This window comes from Marmota monax, unplaced genomic scaffold, assembly GCF_021218885.2.
Source record: "Marmota monax isolate L192 unplaced genomic scaffold, Marmota_monax_Labrador192_F-V1.1 WCK01_AAM20220418_F8-fsc00035, whole genome shotgun sequence".
NCBI lineage: Eukaryota > Metazoa > Chordata > Mammalia > Rodentia > Sciuridae > Marmota > Marmota monax.
In genome coordinates, this window is record NW_026691961.1 from 11,270,572 (window position 1) to 11,286,845 (window position 16,274).

The following is a 16,274-nucleotide window of genomic DNA, read 5'->3' on the forward strand; positions in this document are numbered from 1 at the left end:
CCAACCAAGAAAAGGGGAAGGCCGACTGCCACACCCAAGGGACAGGTCCGGCTGCCTTCCTTGCTCAGAGGTCAGCATGGACACTTGCATTGAGGCCACTGGCCACTGGCCTTTGAAGGTACCTGGGAAACCATGTGGCCTCATCTGCTCATCACCCTGGTCAGCAAACAGGTGCCAAAGGCACCTGCCCAGGTCACACAAGGCAGCCCACGTCGGGGGAGACTTTGGTATCTGGATTCAGATGGGGGTCACACCCTGACAGCACAGGCCAACGTGCGCTGTGGAGAGGCCAGTTAGGGCCCAAGGGGCAGTTTCCATAAAACGGGAGCAAGAAATCCTACCACCCAGTTAAGTGTGTTGGGGGTTCAGGGTCACTGCTGGAGACCCGAGTCACGTTTCAGTGACAGCCTTGGGGTTCAAAGACTGAGGGGGGTGGTTCAGAGTAGCTTGAGGGCCTGAAAGCAGACCCAAGTCACGCTGGCCCTGTGTGCCACCTGTGGCCTGACCAGTACCTGAGGCACAAGCGTCAGGGAGCAGGGCGACCGACATATTTTCGCAGGCTGTCACTCCCACAGGGTTGCCACTGGCAGGGACCCAGAGCCCTTCCGTCCCCCCTACTCCCTGGTCCCCTTTCTGCCAGGTCCCCTGCTTGCCCACCCCACTCGGTCCTATGAACTGGGCTTCTCCTAAAAACCCGGAAACTTCCCAGTGGAGAAGAGGTCGGAGCTCAGTCCCCAGGATGGGACGCCTCGAAGCTGAGGGCTCCTGATACGGTCACCGAGGAGAGCACAGCGTCGCTTCTGTGGACCCCTGTCCAGGGGCTCGGCCCTCTGCCTCAACACTAGAACCCAGCAGGCAGACCCAGACCGAGGCTGTGCGACACCACGGCTGACAGGCGACCTCAAAAGTGTCAAGGTCATGAAAGACCCAGGAAGGCAGAGGGACTGCACAGGCTGGAGGAGACCCAGGGCCACAGAAAGGGACACGGGGGAGGAAACCGGAGAGGATGAAAGAGTTTAAAGGTGTGAAGGAATTCCTTCTGGACCTCTGGGATGCTGAAGGAGCTGTGTCTCCCCGTGATGGGGAACAGGAAGGGAGGAGGGGGGTGCTGAGCTCCGGGAGATGCCCCTGCCCTGGCCCAGACCCACCTGATGAACAGGAGCAGGGCCTGGAGGGGAGCCCAGGCTCAGTGGGCCTCAGAAACAGTCCCCTCCAGCAGAGGGACTGTTCCTCTAGAGGATCAGCCCTGGTTCTCCTCCCCTGGGGCCAGGCAGGGAGTGGGGCGGGGCTGGCTGCCAGGATGCTGGTGGCTGCTCAGAGCCCCACGGCGGATTCTGAGGACAGAGGCCCAGACAAGTGCTTCCTGGGGCTGAGCCTGCAGCCAGGAACCTGGAACAGGTACCTCTTTGTGTCCCCAGGATGGATCTGGGGCAGAGCAGCTACAGGGAGAGGACCTGGGAGCTGCAAATGGCATCGAGTCCCCTGCTTTGTCCCGAACAGGCTCAAGGACCACAGGGTGGCCGACACACAGGCCATGCCTGTCCTCCCAGCCACTTGGGAGGCTGAGGCAGAAGGATGGCAAGTTAAAGGCCAGCCTCAGCAACTTCGTGAGACCCTGCCTCAAAATCAGAAATAAAGAGGGCTGGGGACGCAGTTCGCTGTAGAGCACCCTAGGTTCAATTCCCAGGACCCCCCGCCCCCGAAAAAAAAGAACTTGCTGGGAGCGAGGGGGCAGTCTGTTGGGGACACATTGCTGAGGTTCTCATGAAAGGGTAACCAAGAAGCGACCGGCAGGAGGTGGCTTCCCCTCCAGGATTGGGCTCCTTCTGAGGAGCAGAAAGCAGTCAGTAGCCAAGGTCTGAAGCTGGAACCCGCTGATTTGTTTAGTGGACGGCTAAAGACGCAGGGCCACCCACGCTGTTCATGGGGTGCCAGACGGACACACTCTGGTTCAACCTTGGGCATATCACTTGCCTGGGTGCTGGGGGTTTGCAGATGACCTCAACATGCAGAACTGTCTCCCCAACACCTGCAGCAGAGGCTGACATACCTGGGACCCCCAAGCGCAGACCCTCCAGGTCCAACACACAGCCTGCATTCACTGCCTTGGGCTTGGACTAGGGATAGGGGTCAGTGGGTTGGGGGATGGAAGGGGCAGGTGTCCACGCTGCTCTGTCTACAGGGGAGAAATCATGGAAGGGAGAGTGGGAAGTCTTGTCCACAAGGCTGTTCCAGCAGAATCTGGGAAATCATCCCGATCCCTGCCTGCTCATCTTCCTGCATCTGCCTTGTGACTCCACCTTGGCCAAGGCCACTACCTCCCAGGTGACCTGTGCCACAGCCACTCTACTCTCTGACAGTGTTGGACATAGGTAAGTTTTAGGCTGGACAATGGTGTGATCCAGTTCCTTGTAGGAAGATCTGGGAGCCAGGGAGAACTGCTGACCAGCCTCTAGTCCCTGGAGAGACCCCAACTAGCCAGGACACGTGAGTGTCCAACCCCCAGTCAGCAGTGTCCACCCTCAGGAGGGGAAGGCAGGTGGGCAGCTTTGAGAGCCATGCTTGCTGCTTTCAGCAACACCTGTCCGAGTCGACCTTCTCCCCTCTACCTGGCCCACAGGGGACAGCGAGGGACAGCGAGACACTTCACTCAGGGCTGTAGGCTCCGTAGGTTCCTTAGACTCTCTGAGCCTCGGTTTCCTCATCTGTGAGATGGAACAGGCTGTGACAATTCAAGGAGACCACCCTCGAGAGCGCTTTGGACCTGGCCACTGGTTATGTCCTCCCTGCCGTCACTGGGGTGCAGTGGCTCTGCCAGGGCAGGGGTCTCCGTCTCGGCTCCTGTCATGTCCCCCACACGCTGCACAAAGCGCGTCCCAGAAACAGTCCAACCACCTGTCTGTCTGTCTGGAGTAACAGCATTCACGACGACATCACGGTCGCATCCTTAACTCCCGCCTGTGTCTGCTCACTGTGTCTGACAGAAAGCCACGGGCAGCAGCTGGGAGGACCCCCAGGTCGGGGTTTGGCACTACATGGCCCTGGTGAAATTCCAGTGCTGTCCAATAGAAACAGACGCAAACCACGCGTGTCGTTTAAATCACCCAAGAAGCCACGTGAAGAACAGCGAAAAGAGACAGACTTAATTTTCATACTTTATTTAACCTAATATTCCCCAAACACGACCCAGAGGACAGAACAGCATCGAGCCCTTTATGCCTTTTGTCTCACTGCCTTTGAGGCCGGGCCTCACGCTGGCTGCAAACCCCAGCTGTTCCATGCACATCTGGTAGCCACCCAGGAGGATGGTGGGCTCCAGGTGACCCTGGGGACACTGGGCCTGCTCATTCTAGGCCCTGCCGACCCTGGTGTGTCAGATGGCAAGTGTCGGCCCGCCTCACTGCTCCGTGCCTGGTGCCTCCGGCTGCTCTTCCCTTTCCTCCCCCAGACCTCCCGCAGCCGGCCCCACTGCAGCCCGAGTCCACAACAACCAGGGCTCTGGAGACCGGGTGAAGACGGCCGCTCGCACCCTTCCTCTCGGCCCGGGGCAGAGGGGGCACGTGCTTGCTCCCCAGCTGTCTGCAGGGCAGCAGCTTCTTCCCTGAGCGGCCACTCTGGGGATGGACCATGCTCTGGTGACCCTGGAGAGGCGCTGTCCCTCCATCACCCGGCTTAGCTGTCCCTGCCGCCCTCTGTCGGGTGCTGGCCGTCCTTCCTGTGTGGGGCTCCGTGGCTCTTCCTTGCAGGGCCACCTGGTTCTCCAGGCCGGTTCCTTGGTCACCGGCTGTGGTTCCTCCCTCTTGGGGTTAACCCTGTCTCAGTGGTGGGGGCGGGGTGGGGTGCCTCAGCGGAGGAATGTCTGGAATGCACCAAAGACACGCCCCTTCCCAGGAACAGCCTCGCCCCTAGGGCCCCAGAAGGGCCGTCCTCCTGCCAGCCCCTGTCCTCCTCCTCTGGCGCCCCACCTGCCTCCAGGGCCAGCGGGGCTTCAGTGGCTCCCTGGGGCCCCCCGGGGTCTGTGGAGGCTCACCTCAGGTGCCAGGCGGCCCCCACCCTCACCTTCAAGCACAGGCACCCAGATGGGCAACCAGGAAACCACCCTGAATAGAAACAGTGAGCGCACCTACTGGGTGCTGCCTGCCCAGCCCTTCCGCACATCATCCACCGAAATCCTGCACCCCAGGAGGAAGGTGCTCTCGGGGTTTCCAGGGGCCTTGTCCCAGCCCCACTGATGAGGCTGCGAACTTCTAGACGGTATCAGGCATCTTTTATGGAAGTGGAGGCCTTCCACAGCCCTTAATTCCAGGGCTTGCCCCGGGGCTCGGTAAACAGGCGTTGAACCAAGCAGGTGTTTTACAGCACAGCACAGCAGCAACTCCCACACCCTCATTTTCCAGGTGAAGATCACTGAGGCTCAGGTGGGTTAAGAAACCTGTCTGAGGTCACACAGCTGGGAAACAGTGATACCAAGGCCCAGCCCAAACATCCAGGTGCCAAGGCCACGTCCTGGCCACAAGACAGAGGGATGTGGATACCAGCCCACCCCACCCCACCACGGACAGAGTGACAGGGGGATGGAGGCAGCCAGGAGACGGGGTGGCAGGGCGAGGCGTTCACCCCCAGGGGAGGCCTGCTGAGCCACATCTCCTTGGCATCTTCATCAGTACAATTAATCCCGCTGTTGGGTAATCGCTATGGGTGGTAAACTGAGGCTGACTCACTCTCCGGAGATGGTACCACAAGGAACTCCCAGCCCTGTCCCTCTAAGCCGGCCTGTCAGGCCCAAGGAACTGACCCTGAGTGAACCCGGCCACACTGCAGCCCCACACGACTCCCCTCTGACGCTCAGACACTCTGCTGAGGTGGGTGTTGTTAACTCCTGCGGCTGAGGAGGACCCAGAGCTGAGGACAGACCCAGAGCTGGGGACAGACAACGGCCTGCTTGGGGTTAGGGCTAACCGACCGCCGGGTTCCTAACCCGCTGCAGCTCCAGCGGCACTTTCTAGATTCACTAAGTGGTGCTCACATTTCCACTCACACGCCAACTCCTGACCACCTGTCCCTGCTTCAGGCCCTCGGGACAGACCTCCTCCAAGCCCCTGGAGACACGGACTATCGGCATGGGTAAAAAGCAGGCTTGAATAACGCTGTCCACCAACTCCTGAGCTGATGCAAGGCCTGGAATTAAGGCCACACAAGGGCCCCTCAAAAGATGAGTAAGTCCCTATTGTCCAAAAGTTCACAGGTTAATGGGCAGGGTTAGGGGAACACCTCAGTGACTATAATTAGGAAGATGGCAGAGCGCCCGGGTCAGGGTATGTTCAGCCACTCTGTCCCCTTCAGGCCTTGTAACCTAAGTTTGATTATGAAAATACAGCTCAATAAAAGAGAAGAAGGAAACACCATCAATGGATGATACAGCCGGAGGAGGTCCCAAGCACCCTCATTACAATAAACGTGAATGGGTTAAACTCACCCATCAAAAGACAGACACTCGGTGAGAATGTGAAGGACCCACCCCCAGCAATATGCCAGTTTAAGATGCACCTGGGACTAAAGGACACGGGAAGGTTGGGAATAAAGGGATGGAGCAGGTGGACCAGAAAACCGCCACTGAAAGAGGAAGTACGGGCCGGGCACCCCTAAGACAAGGCGCAGTTACTCCTGGCTGCTGGTGGAGGTTCTGACCTCAGTGATCCAAGGCAGGGCTGTGACCTGCAGTTAAGCCCTTAGGGGACTCTAACGGGCAGCTGGCGTCGAGAACAAGGAACCGCAGCAAGGGTTAAAGGGGAGAGGCGGGGGAGGACTCCTGGGTGTCAACCAGGAGGAAGTCTTTCCAGAAAGCAGTCCCCAGGTGGTGCCCAATAAATACCAGATTGATTGGTCCACTGATGGACACACTCGCTACTGGAAACTTCTATGGTAATTAGATAGTCAGTTCCCCCACACCCAGTTATTAATCCTGGGGAGGTAAGTCCTAAACCAGACCGGCTGTTGGAAGGGCAGCTCTGGCTGTTTTCAAGGCCTAATTTGTTTCCGGCCAGGGAAGGCCACCCCGTCATGGGCCTCTGAGCCAGGCCTAGGCCCCCGTGTCAGGTAAGTGCTTTCCGGCTCTCCTGACAGACACACAGAAGGCCAAGTCCAGGGAAGGCCAAGACGGTCTTGAAGGCTTTTGCAATATTTAAACAGGGCTCAAGCCAACCCTGGTACCCCAGGCCCGAGGCCATTAGAGACCAAGGAGTACCAGCCTTGCCACTTAAGACCTACTAAGTGCTTGATGCTCTTCCTATCGGCACAGTCCTCTCCACAATCCCGCACCCTCCAACAGACAGGGTTTAAGAGAACTTCAACCCCTGTGTACTGAGTCCCTTCTATGTGCCAGCCACTGTTTCTGGGTTCAGGGTGTGAAAGTGGACAGAGGCCCAGAAGGGACCGGGACTGGCCCTGTTGATGACAGGCAGCCCAGCTGGGCCTGCAGCTCACCCACCAGGCTCTTTCTGTCTGCCTCCCGGGCCATGGTCCCTGCCCATGGGCCTCGGCTTCCCCTCTGTAACCTGGGGTCTGCCTGCCTGTTTAAGAGTTGGGGAGAGTCAAGCTTCTCAGCTGGGTGCAGGAGAAGATCTCCTCCTGCCATGGCCAAGAGGAAGAGGTCAAGATCCTAAAAGGGGCTAGCCTGGTTTCCAAGCTGATCCTGCTTTCCTGCGGCCCCACTGCCTGCCAGGCTGGGCCAGCAGTGGCCAGCTGGGTCACCTGCCAGCCTGCCCCCAGCTCAAAAGGCTGGGTTAGAACCGCTGAGCATCCTGGGCTAAGTCCCTCGGACTCCCCGAGCCTCCCCTGGAGGACAGATGTGGTAGAGTTTATCTAAGACAGACCACAGAAGCAGGACTTCAGATGGTCATTTGGGTGAGGTCCTAGCCCCAGGGCTTCCTGTGTCCACACCTTCCCCATGCTGGGCCCCTCCCTCCTACTTCCTTACTGAGGCTTCCCACTAGCATCTCCCCATCTAGAACCTGCCCTCCATCCTCGCTCCTAAAGCCCTTCTTTTGCTAGGACTGGGCTCCCAGACATGGGCTCAGGGCTGCCCGCCAGGCTCTGCCCATGGTGGCTTTCCTTCCCCATTCCAACCCTCAGGGAAAAAAAGTTTGGAAACTCATGACCTCGTCCAGCATGCACAATGCGCTACAAGGAAACGGCCACCTTCCCTACAGCAGTGCTTACTAACGTCCTCACACTGAGGTTATTGTGGGTCACCCTGTCTGCTCCCTCCCTGAGGTACATGGTTTTAGACTTGCTGGTTTCTGCCTAAACTGGTTTATATATATATTTTGATACCAGGGACTGAACCCAGGGGTGCTTAACCACTGAGCCACCTCCCCAGCCCTTTCTCTCTCTCTCTTTTTTCCCAGTTGTAGGTGGACACAATACCTTTATTTTGTTTGTTTATTTTTATGTGGTGCCAGGGATCGAACCCAGTACCTCATGCATGCTAGGCAAATGCTCTACCACTGAGCCACAAGTCCAGTCCCAATCCCCAGCCCTTTTTATATTTTATTTAGAGACAGGGTCTCACTAAGTTGCTTAGGGCCTCGCTAAGTTGCTGAGGCTGGCTTTGAACTTGCGATCCTCCTGCCTCGGCCTCCAGAGCGGCTGGGATCACAGTGCACCCCTGGCCTGGCTGGTTTATACTTTTAAAACATATGCACACCTGCTCCTAGGAACGGTGGGACTTGCTCTGGACACGGGGTTCTCGTTTTCCATCAGCTCGCTTTGTTTGCTGAGGGTTTCTCGGGTTGTGTGCGCCCGGGCACGTGCGTGGCCTGAGCGTCCCCTTTGATGTCCTCTGTATCTCCTCATCTCCTGCGGGTTCTCGGCTCTGCTCGGCTCTTTCCCTCCTCGATCTTGGGACTTATCACCGGGCCTTGCTGCCGGTTGTTTACCCAGCCCACTCCCTGACCACTGCCCTGCAGACACCGCCAACAGGGGACGGGAGGCTGCCCAGACCTGGCTGTCCCGTCTCGACACAGAATCGCCTCTATCCTCTTAGTTCCCCTGGGCCCCGGGGTGGGTGCACCTGCAGGGGATACTGAAGGGGAAGAAAATCTTGGCAGTCCTCCCAAGATCCACGCAGCACACGTACACACGTACGGCCCCAGCCCTGCCACACCAGCCCTCTCCCAGGGAGACAGACATCCACCCCATCTGGCCACCACCGAGTCAAACGGTCACTGAGACAATAGCGATCAAGGAAAGGCCTAGCAGGGCGGTTGGGGAGGGCTCCCAGGATCAGAGGTGGTGAAGGAGGAAGGGGAGGGCATTCCAGGAAGGAGGCCCATCCTGGGCAAAGGCTGGGAGGCTGGCTGAAGGCCAGGTGGAGACCGAATAAGGGCAGGCATCCATGCTGTGCAGGCAGCAGCTCCCAGGGCCCAGGAGCAACACGGAACCTGAGGCCAGAGTTATCCCGGGACATGGTCACTGCACGCAGCCCTGCCTGCCATGGGGAAGGGACGGGAGTGTGGCCAGGGACAGTGGTGAGATGGATGTGAGCATCCAGGCAGGAGGGGCCACCCTGGTGCAAACTCTGGGGGGAGAGGGGAGCAGGGAGCTGACCTGAAGCCGGCTCTGCCCAGTAGCCTCCCCAGCTCAGGAGGCTGCAGCGCTGAGGCCCAGGCAGAAGCAGAGAGAACACAGACCACAGGTTTTCTGCCTGAGACAGGCTGGGACAGGCAGGCTGGAGGGCACAGATGGTGCCAGTGAGCCCCTGCACGGCCCTGCCCAGAGCGGAGCAGGAAGAGCTGCACTCTGGGAACCCTGGTTCCGAAGGCAGCTTCTCCCCAGCCCCCAGATCCCTCGCCCCCGCCCACCCGCAGTGTTGCCTAAGAGGTGGGAATGGAGCTTTGCCTTCCAGAAAACTGCCTCTCTCCAAATAAGGGCCCCTGAAATGCCCATAGCAGCCTCTCTTCCAGGTTGAGCCCAAATCTGTCCTGAATCTACGTTATCTGGTCTTGTACCTTCTGCTGAGAGGCCTGGGTGGGAGGCAGAGGGAGCAGAGGCTCAAAGGGCTACCGCAGGTGGAGTCCAGAGCAGGAAGTCAGTGTCAGTGCACCCCCTGGCCCACTCCCCAGGGGCTCCCAAACCCCTAGCATGGGCCGTTGGTGAGCCCAAGGTGGGTACCTTGATGCTCCGCCTTGGGATTGCCCTCTGGGGAATAGACAGCCCCCCCCCCCCACGGCCCCTAGGGCTCACCATCAGGAGATGCTGGGGCACCTTCAGCCTGGGGCGCAGGCAGTAGGTGCTGGGGAAATGGCTGGGCTGTTCACTATGGCTGTCACCAGGGTGACTGGAGACCGTGGGCTTTCCTGACAGGCCCTCCCCCAGATCATTCCACTTTCCCACCGTCACTGATCAAGTCTGCCTGGAGGGAGCCAGCCCAGCTCCGCAGTTCTCATCCCTAACAGCAGCATGCGACTGCCGGCTCTGAGGTACAGAGCGCACCCTGAGCGGGCTCCAGGTTGGGGCCGTCACGTGCATGCTCTTGCTGATCCCCTTCACCAGCGGGGGCTTGCTATCATCACCCTCATTTCACAGATGATAAAACAGCCTCAGAGACATTGAATGACCTGTCCAGGGTCACACAGCTCAGGAGGGGCAGAGCGGGGGCTTGAACTCATGCAGGGTGGACAAATGCAGTGCTTTTAACCAGCAAGAGGCTCAGGGTACCCCGATGGCTTCCAGTAGAACAGCTTCCCTTTCACCCACCCACAAAGCCTTGGGCCCTGCCACCCATGCAGGAGCCCCCATTAGGGCTGAGCCATTCTTGCAAGACCCTGTGTGGGTGGGGTTGGGAAGTGTGGTCAGGCTGCCAAGTTTACTGGGATGGAGGTCTGGGTGGAGGGGGATGGGGCTCCCTGAGGCCCAGTGTCTGTCCCAAATCAGAGACAGAGTCCAGTCCGACCCCAGAGCTGGATCTGAATTAACCACACCACTCAGACACCTCCCCTGAGAAGCCCTCCTGACCACTGCTCTGACCTGGACAGCTTCACCTCACATGGTCCCAGAGCAGCTGGGCTGGAGACCCAGTCTGACAGTCCCCGCCCCGCCCGCTGTCACCCTGGGAGTTTCGTAATCACACGTGCTCAGGCTTAACCCCATCCTATCTCCCTGATGGAGGGCCAGCAACCTGTGCGGGGAGGTTGTCATCTCCACATCTGCCCCTACCATCTGGGAATGGGGTCCTCAGGCAGTGCACAGCCTGTCCATCACGGCCTCCAGCTCACCCCGGGTACATAGTGGGTACCTTATCTGCACTTGTCAATAATTCTAATCATCACAGCAGCCTTGCGTGAAACCTCCCATCTTTTCCCGGAGTTATTTCATTCAGTCCTCAGCCGACACACTACCAGGCAAGCACTACACTTATCCCCAGTCTCCAGGTACAAAACAGGCTCAGAGAGCCCAAGCAGCTTTCCCAAGGTTGCGCAGCCAGGAAGGTGGGAATGGATCCTCAACAGAGCCTCCCCACTGGGCTGGATGCTGTCCTCCGGGACCTGCACCATCAGGCCTGACCCTGTCATTAACTCAGGTGTGAACACCAGCTCCCACACCTGTCATTAGGAACTAGGGCGACGGGAGCAGCGGGGTTCACACCCTGTCCGGCCCCTCCCCAATTTCATCTGCTAAAGGGTGGACAAACAGGAAGGGGTGGCTCCCTGGATGTGCTCTGTTCCCCAATTGGACTTGTGCAGTTCAAAGCTCCAGGGCCGCTGTGAAGGTCCAAACTCAGGGCTCCTGATCCCCTGGGCTCAGGAATGTGCTGACACCCCTCACCTGGGCACTTCCTGTGTGCCAGGTCACTGCTGCCCCTACAGCCTCACGTGGGAGATACCTATTGCCACCCCCACTTGGCAGACTAGGAAACTGGGGCTCAGAGCCTGAGTGCCAACATGGCCAAACCAGGATCAGAAGGGAGGCACCTGCTCTGGGGTGGGAGTTCCCACGGCCCTCCCCCGCTGCACCCCACAGGCAGCCCTCTCCTCCCCGCACATGGAGAGGGGCCCCTACAAAACTCAGGTGAAAGAACAACTTGGGGGAAGCTCCCTGTGACCAGCAACCACAGCTTAGACCCTAAGTACCTGCCGTGATGCCCACTGCAGGGCCATCAGGTAAGGTTCACGAGAGTCTTGTCAGAACAGGGCACAGGGCTGCCCCACCCCACAATCAAGACCGTCACCCAGATCCCACCAGGGGAACGGCAGAGGGGCCTGCTGGGCTGGGAGACCATGCAGGAAGCATGGGCCCCGACTCAGGGCTGTGGCTATACTCATGCTTAGTGCTGGGGTAACAGCAAGGACAGGTGACCCCAGGTCCCTCACCCCTCCTGGACAATGAATCAGGAATGTGTGCTGGAGAAAGAGACCTCTAAGCCGAGATCGTTGGCCAAAGGCTGTCAGCCACGGCCAGGGGGGCTGCGTCATCTGGGAGGCAGGCAGTGCCAGGCATCCTTGCTCCTAGACCCTCAGAGTCCCCCATCTGCAAAGGTGGGGGCTGCCTTCCTCCCCTCCTGGCTCGCCTGGGTTCCCTGGAACCTCGCTCGGTCCAAGCCAGGAGGGGGCAGTGGAAGATAGGCAGGCCTGGCCCCCCTCCTGGTGTGGGAGTCTGCGTGTGTGCAGGACTGGGGTGGGGTGACTAGAGGGGAAGGCCACAACAGTCGTGTGGGACTGGCACCGAGCTTCTGATTGTGCAACGCCAAGGAACAGTGCACAGACTGGACGGGACCCCAGCTGGATCCCGAGAGCCAGCTGGACCCGCAGCAGAGAACAGGGAGGAACAGCATGCAGGGCCCTGCCCAGTCTCTGGGGTTGTGAAAGACTGCGGAGGGGAGGGATGGGGACCTCCGGAGGGGAAAGAGATGCCTCTGGGCTTAAACAGCCCCAAGTGCAGGCAGGAGTACAGTGGACCTTCTGTGGGGATGAGTCTCCAGGGACGCCAGTGTCCATGCCCCGGCCTGAGGTGGGCGGGGGCTGGACCTAAGGTGGGGGTGCCAGCCAGGCTCACAGTCCTCCCCTGCCTCCCGCTGGGGCCTGGGGGAGTGAGGAGAGCTCAAGGGTGCAAGGACGTCCCACCCAGGGAGCCTGGGCCCAGCCAGGTGAGCTGAGCCACTTGTCTAGTCCTCACCAGCCTGAAGTTCCTTCTTGGGAACCCGCACCCCATTGTCCCCAGCGGGTAGGTGGGGAATAAGGCAGGGGCCAAAGTCCGGCCCCTTCCCCAATCTCAGCATCTCCAGGAGGCTCCCCGAAACCGGTTATTAAGTGAATACATTAGGCTTATCAAAACGGACGTGGGCTGCCTCTCAACGCAAACACATCGAGACATGTCATTCCCTTCCCAGGCGGTCCTGGGAACCTGCGGCTCAGAGACGCCGCCAGTTTCGGGCTGGGGGGGTGGCGGTGGAAGAAGCCACACCCCTGAGAAATCGTGCCGCACGAAAGAGGCCCGACGCCGCCCAGCCAGCGCGCAGAACCCGGCGTCTGGGGGGCAGCGGGTGCCAGGGCTGGTTCCTCCCTCGACTCGCACCCACCACTGCCTCTGGGCGCCGCCAGAGCCCGCAGGCAGGTGCGGGAACCGCTGTGTCAGGTGCCCCCTCCCCCCCTCGCCCCTCGCCACCCAGCTTCTCGCCTCCTGGACACCAGAAGCACCTGCGCGCTCTCCAAGCGTCGCTGGGGAGCGCCCCCCGCCCAGCTCAGTGACCGGCCCCTGTGTGGTCCCTACGCCAGGCTCCCGGGGCTCCCCGCGACGCCACAACCCTGGGTATCGCCTATTCCAGACTTGCCACTCCTGCATCCCGGCGATGATTCCTGGCCCTAGGAGACCCACAGCCAATGGCGACCCTGGGACACGGAACTGCCTTGTACCCCCAATTCAGTTCCCCGACGTCTAGGCCCCCCAAAGATTACTGGGTTTCTAGGACCCCCTTCGTCTCACATGATGGCCCCTTAGGCTCCCCTTCCCCGTCCCATCCACCTAGGCGTGCTTCCCAGCTCCAGGGGACCTTGGCCCCGCGTCCCCCACCCCCGCCTGGGTTCCTGGCCCTCTGCGTCCCGTGCAGCCACCGGGCCCCACGTCCCGGGCGGTTCTCCGGCGCAGGGCGCCCCCCGCGCGACGGCCTCCCGAGCGCAGCCGGCCGGCGCCTCCTCACCTGCGGGTCTGCACCTTGGGGCTGTATTTGCCTTTGTTTCTCTTCCTGAAGAGCGAGTTCATGGTGGCGCTCCGCGGCGCGGCGGCGGGCCGGGCGCGCACTGAGGCGGGCGGCGGGCGGCGGGCGCAGGTGAGCGAGCGGCGGCGCGGGGAGCCCCGAGTGCGGGCGCGGGCGCCTGGTCACTACTCGCGGGGGGCGGGGCGCCCGCCGGCCACTCGCTCCGCGGCCGCTCCCCGAGAAGGTGGCGCTTACCTTCCGAGGAGGGGCCACCGCGGGCGGGGCTTGGGGCTCCTGGGGTCCCCGCCCCGGGCCAGCCCCAGGGAGCTCGGGGGCGCTGTGCCGGGCCGGTCGCCGCCCCCGCGCCTGCCTTTCCTCCCGCAGTCCCCAGGCGCGGGGGCGCAAAGGCCACCTTCGCCAGCACTGCCGCGCCCGCTGGCTGGAGGCCCGCACCTGGTGCTGCGCTGCCCCGGGCACTCTGCGCTCCGCCTTCTTTGGCGGACACCCAGCTGGGCCCCGGGACAGGTGTGGCCGAGACCCAACGGGTCTCCGTGCCTCTCGGGTGGCTAGAGAGCTGCCCCCGCGGTAGCAGCGTGGGTGGTGGTTGAGAGAACAGGACTCGGGAGCGCACGCCCGAGCTGAAGTCCTGCTGCGGCCCTGGGTCGACGGGCACTCAGTTTCGTTTTGTTGTTAAAGGTTGATAAAAACTCCCCGCATCCCAAAGGGTAGTGAGAAGATTCCTACAGATAACTCACACAAAGCGCTTGGCGCGGCGTCCTGCCTCCAATGTTCAGGAAGCTTTGCCCCTATCAATCAGGCCATCCAGAGAGGACAAAAAATCTTTTGAAACGTTCATAACTCCAGGTCCTGGCGAGATGGAAATACTTTACAAAAATTGCTCGGTTTCGGTGCAGAATGCACAATTCTGCCAACAGGTCCTGCACTAGACCGGGTGCCAGTGGAGAAGGCTGCGGTTGGATATCCAGAAACCAGCTGGATGTGGGTAGGGCTCACAGCTGGGAGGGCTCAGGGCCACTGGGGAGGGCCTGGGGGTCCGATTCCAGCTGGGAAGGAAGAGCCCACCGTCTCCAGGGAGACTCCCGAGGAGTGAGGTTAGTTATGGCCAAAAGGCTCTTAGAGGTCAGCTAGGGAGTGAAGATGGGGGCGGGGGGGGGGTTCCTGAGTCCTGGGTTCAAGTTCCACCGTCTGGAGTCTTCAGGCCAGTCCCTCCCCCACATATTTTCTATTTATAACTGAGGTTGGGGTAGAATTGATCCCCAGGGATTTTTCCTGCCCTGGACCCCAGCACATCTGATGTCACCCAGTGTCCTTCAGGTCATCTCTTGTTACTGACACTGAAGGGCAGGGATTTCCAAGGGTTATAAAGGACTCTAGGAAGCCCCTATCCTTAACAGGGAACCCGTGGGTGGCTTTAAGAGGTTGTGATTCTCCTAAAGTTGCTTTCAAAAGATGTGTTCACATGTCCAATTTCATTTGTTCGTTCACTCAACCTGTTCCCTACGTCTGCCAGCCCCGCTGCACCTGGCTCTCTCTGCTCCTGGTGTGTTGAATAAGAGGGAAAAGCCAAAGCACAGCAAAGGCCTTTCATCTGAGGGGCTGTCAGTCCTGAGGAGGGAGCACATATTAATAAAAAACACAACACTTGCAGGTGGCGCACACTTGTAATCACAGAGGCTGGGGAGGCTGAGGCAGGAGGACCTCCAGTTCAAGACCAGCCTGGGCACCTTAGTGAGACCTTGTCCTAAAAATAAAAATGAAGGGGCTGGTGTTGTGGCTCAGTGTTAAAGCGCTCACCTAGCATGCATGAGGCCCTGGGTTCGATCCTCAGCACCACATTAAAAATAAAATAAAGATATGGTATCCCACTAAAAAATAAATATTTTTTAAAAAAATTAAAATTAAAAAAGGCTGCTGATGTAGCTTCATGGTAGAGCCCTTGCCTGGCATGCTTGAAGCCCTGGGTTTAATCCCCAGTACTTCAAAAGCAAAAACACAACTCAAATTGTTGGCTCTTCAAAGGGGCCAGGTGCCGATAAAGGGCTGCGTGGGAGCTCCAAACGGGGTCAAAACTCTGGACTTCTCCAAACTTCTGAATCCCCTTCCCCTGCAACTCCTAGGAAGGTGGAGGTGGGTTTGGGGCAGGAACTGGACCGGGGATCCCGGGTCAGCGGGCTGGGAGCTCAGCTGATGCACACCATGGCTCTTGTTGGAAGTGGTGCCAGGTTTTGTTTATCAAGGGCTGACTCTGCGCCAGGCAACATGGCACGTGGCCAACGCATCTCTGCTGCTTGGTTCTCTGCAGCTAGCCTGGCGGGGTGAGGCAGGCCAGGGCTCCCTGCCTGGGAGGTGGGCAGTTCTGGGCTTACTCTCCAGGGAAGGGAACAGCCCTGAGAGGTACAGAGCTCAGCTGGGCTGGAACCAGCCGGCCTGCCCCGTGCCTGCGCTCTTGGACCCCCACCGTCCACACGCTCCCTGGCTCCCACTCCCAGCTCAGGGCAGCTGGCCCAGGAGTGGGGCAGAGGACCAGCAGATTCAGGGAGGACTTCCCCTAGTGCTCTTCCCTCTTCTCTGCACACGCTCTCAGCGGGCCGGAGCTGGCCTGGTGGGGTGGGCACGTGGGTGTGAACATGTGTGTGCTTTCCTTTGTGGGCAGGCCGGATGGGGTGGGAGGTCTACTCTCCCCTCGTGCATCCTCCCCTGGGCACGTGGGATTTGTTTGGCTCCTCGGAGCCCTCTTAGGCCAAGTGACTCATCCCCTCCGCTGCAGAAGGGGTGGAGGGGAGGACCTGCCGCAGAGGTCTGCGGAGGCTGTTTGCTTTCCTGGGCTTTGCAGGACGATGGTTAAGTGGGTGCACCTGCGGGGCCACCCAGGTGCCTGGCAACCAGGTGACCCTCACCCCCAACACCTGGCCTCTTTCTGCAGCCAGACAAGGCCACTGGCTGGAAGGATGCCACCACCTTCACAAGGGTCACCTGCGCCCTTCTTGCCGCCACCATCCTGTCCCTGCTGCAGCTGCAGCGCTGCCCCCTGGGTGCTCATCTGTGAGCCAGGGTGAAACAAGGT

At 59.9% G+C, this 16,274-nt stretch overlaps 1 protein-coding gene across 1 annotated transcript in view; it reads right to left on the reverse strand.

Moving 5' to 3' along the window:
- The window catches only part of Ppl (periplakin), a 39,944-nt gene extending 26,579 nt beyond the window's left edge, over window positions 1–13,365 (reverse strand). Inside the window, exon 1 of the mRNA XM_046444645.2 lies at window positions 13,193–13,365. Within this exon, the coding sequence (XP_046300601.1) occupies window positions 13,193–13,254 (62 nt within the window). The 5' untranslated portion in view covers window positions 13,255–13,365. The remainder of the gene's footprint in view (window positions 1–13,192) is intronic.
- Window positions 13,366–16,274: the final 2,909 nt, after the last annotated feature.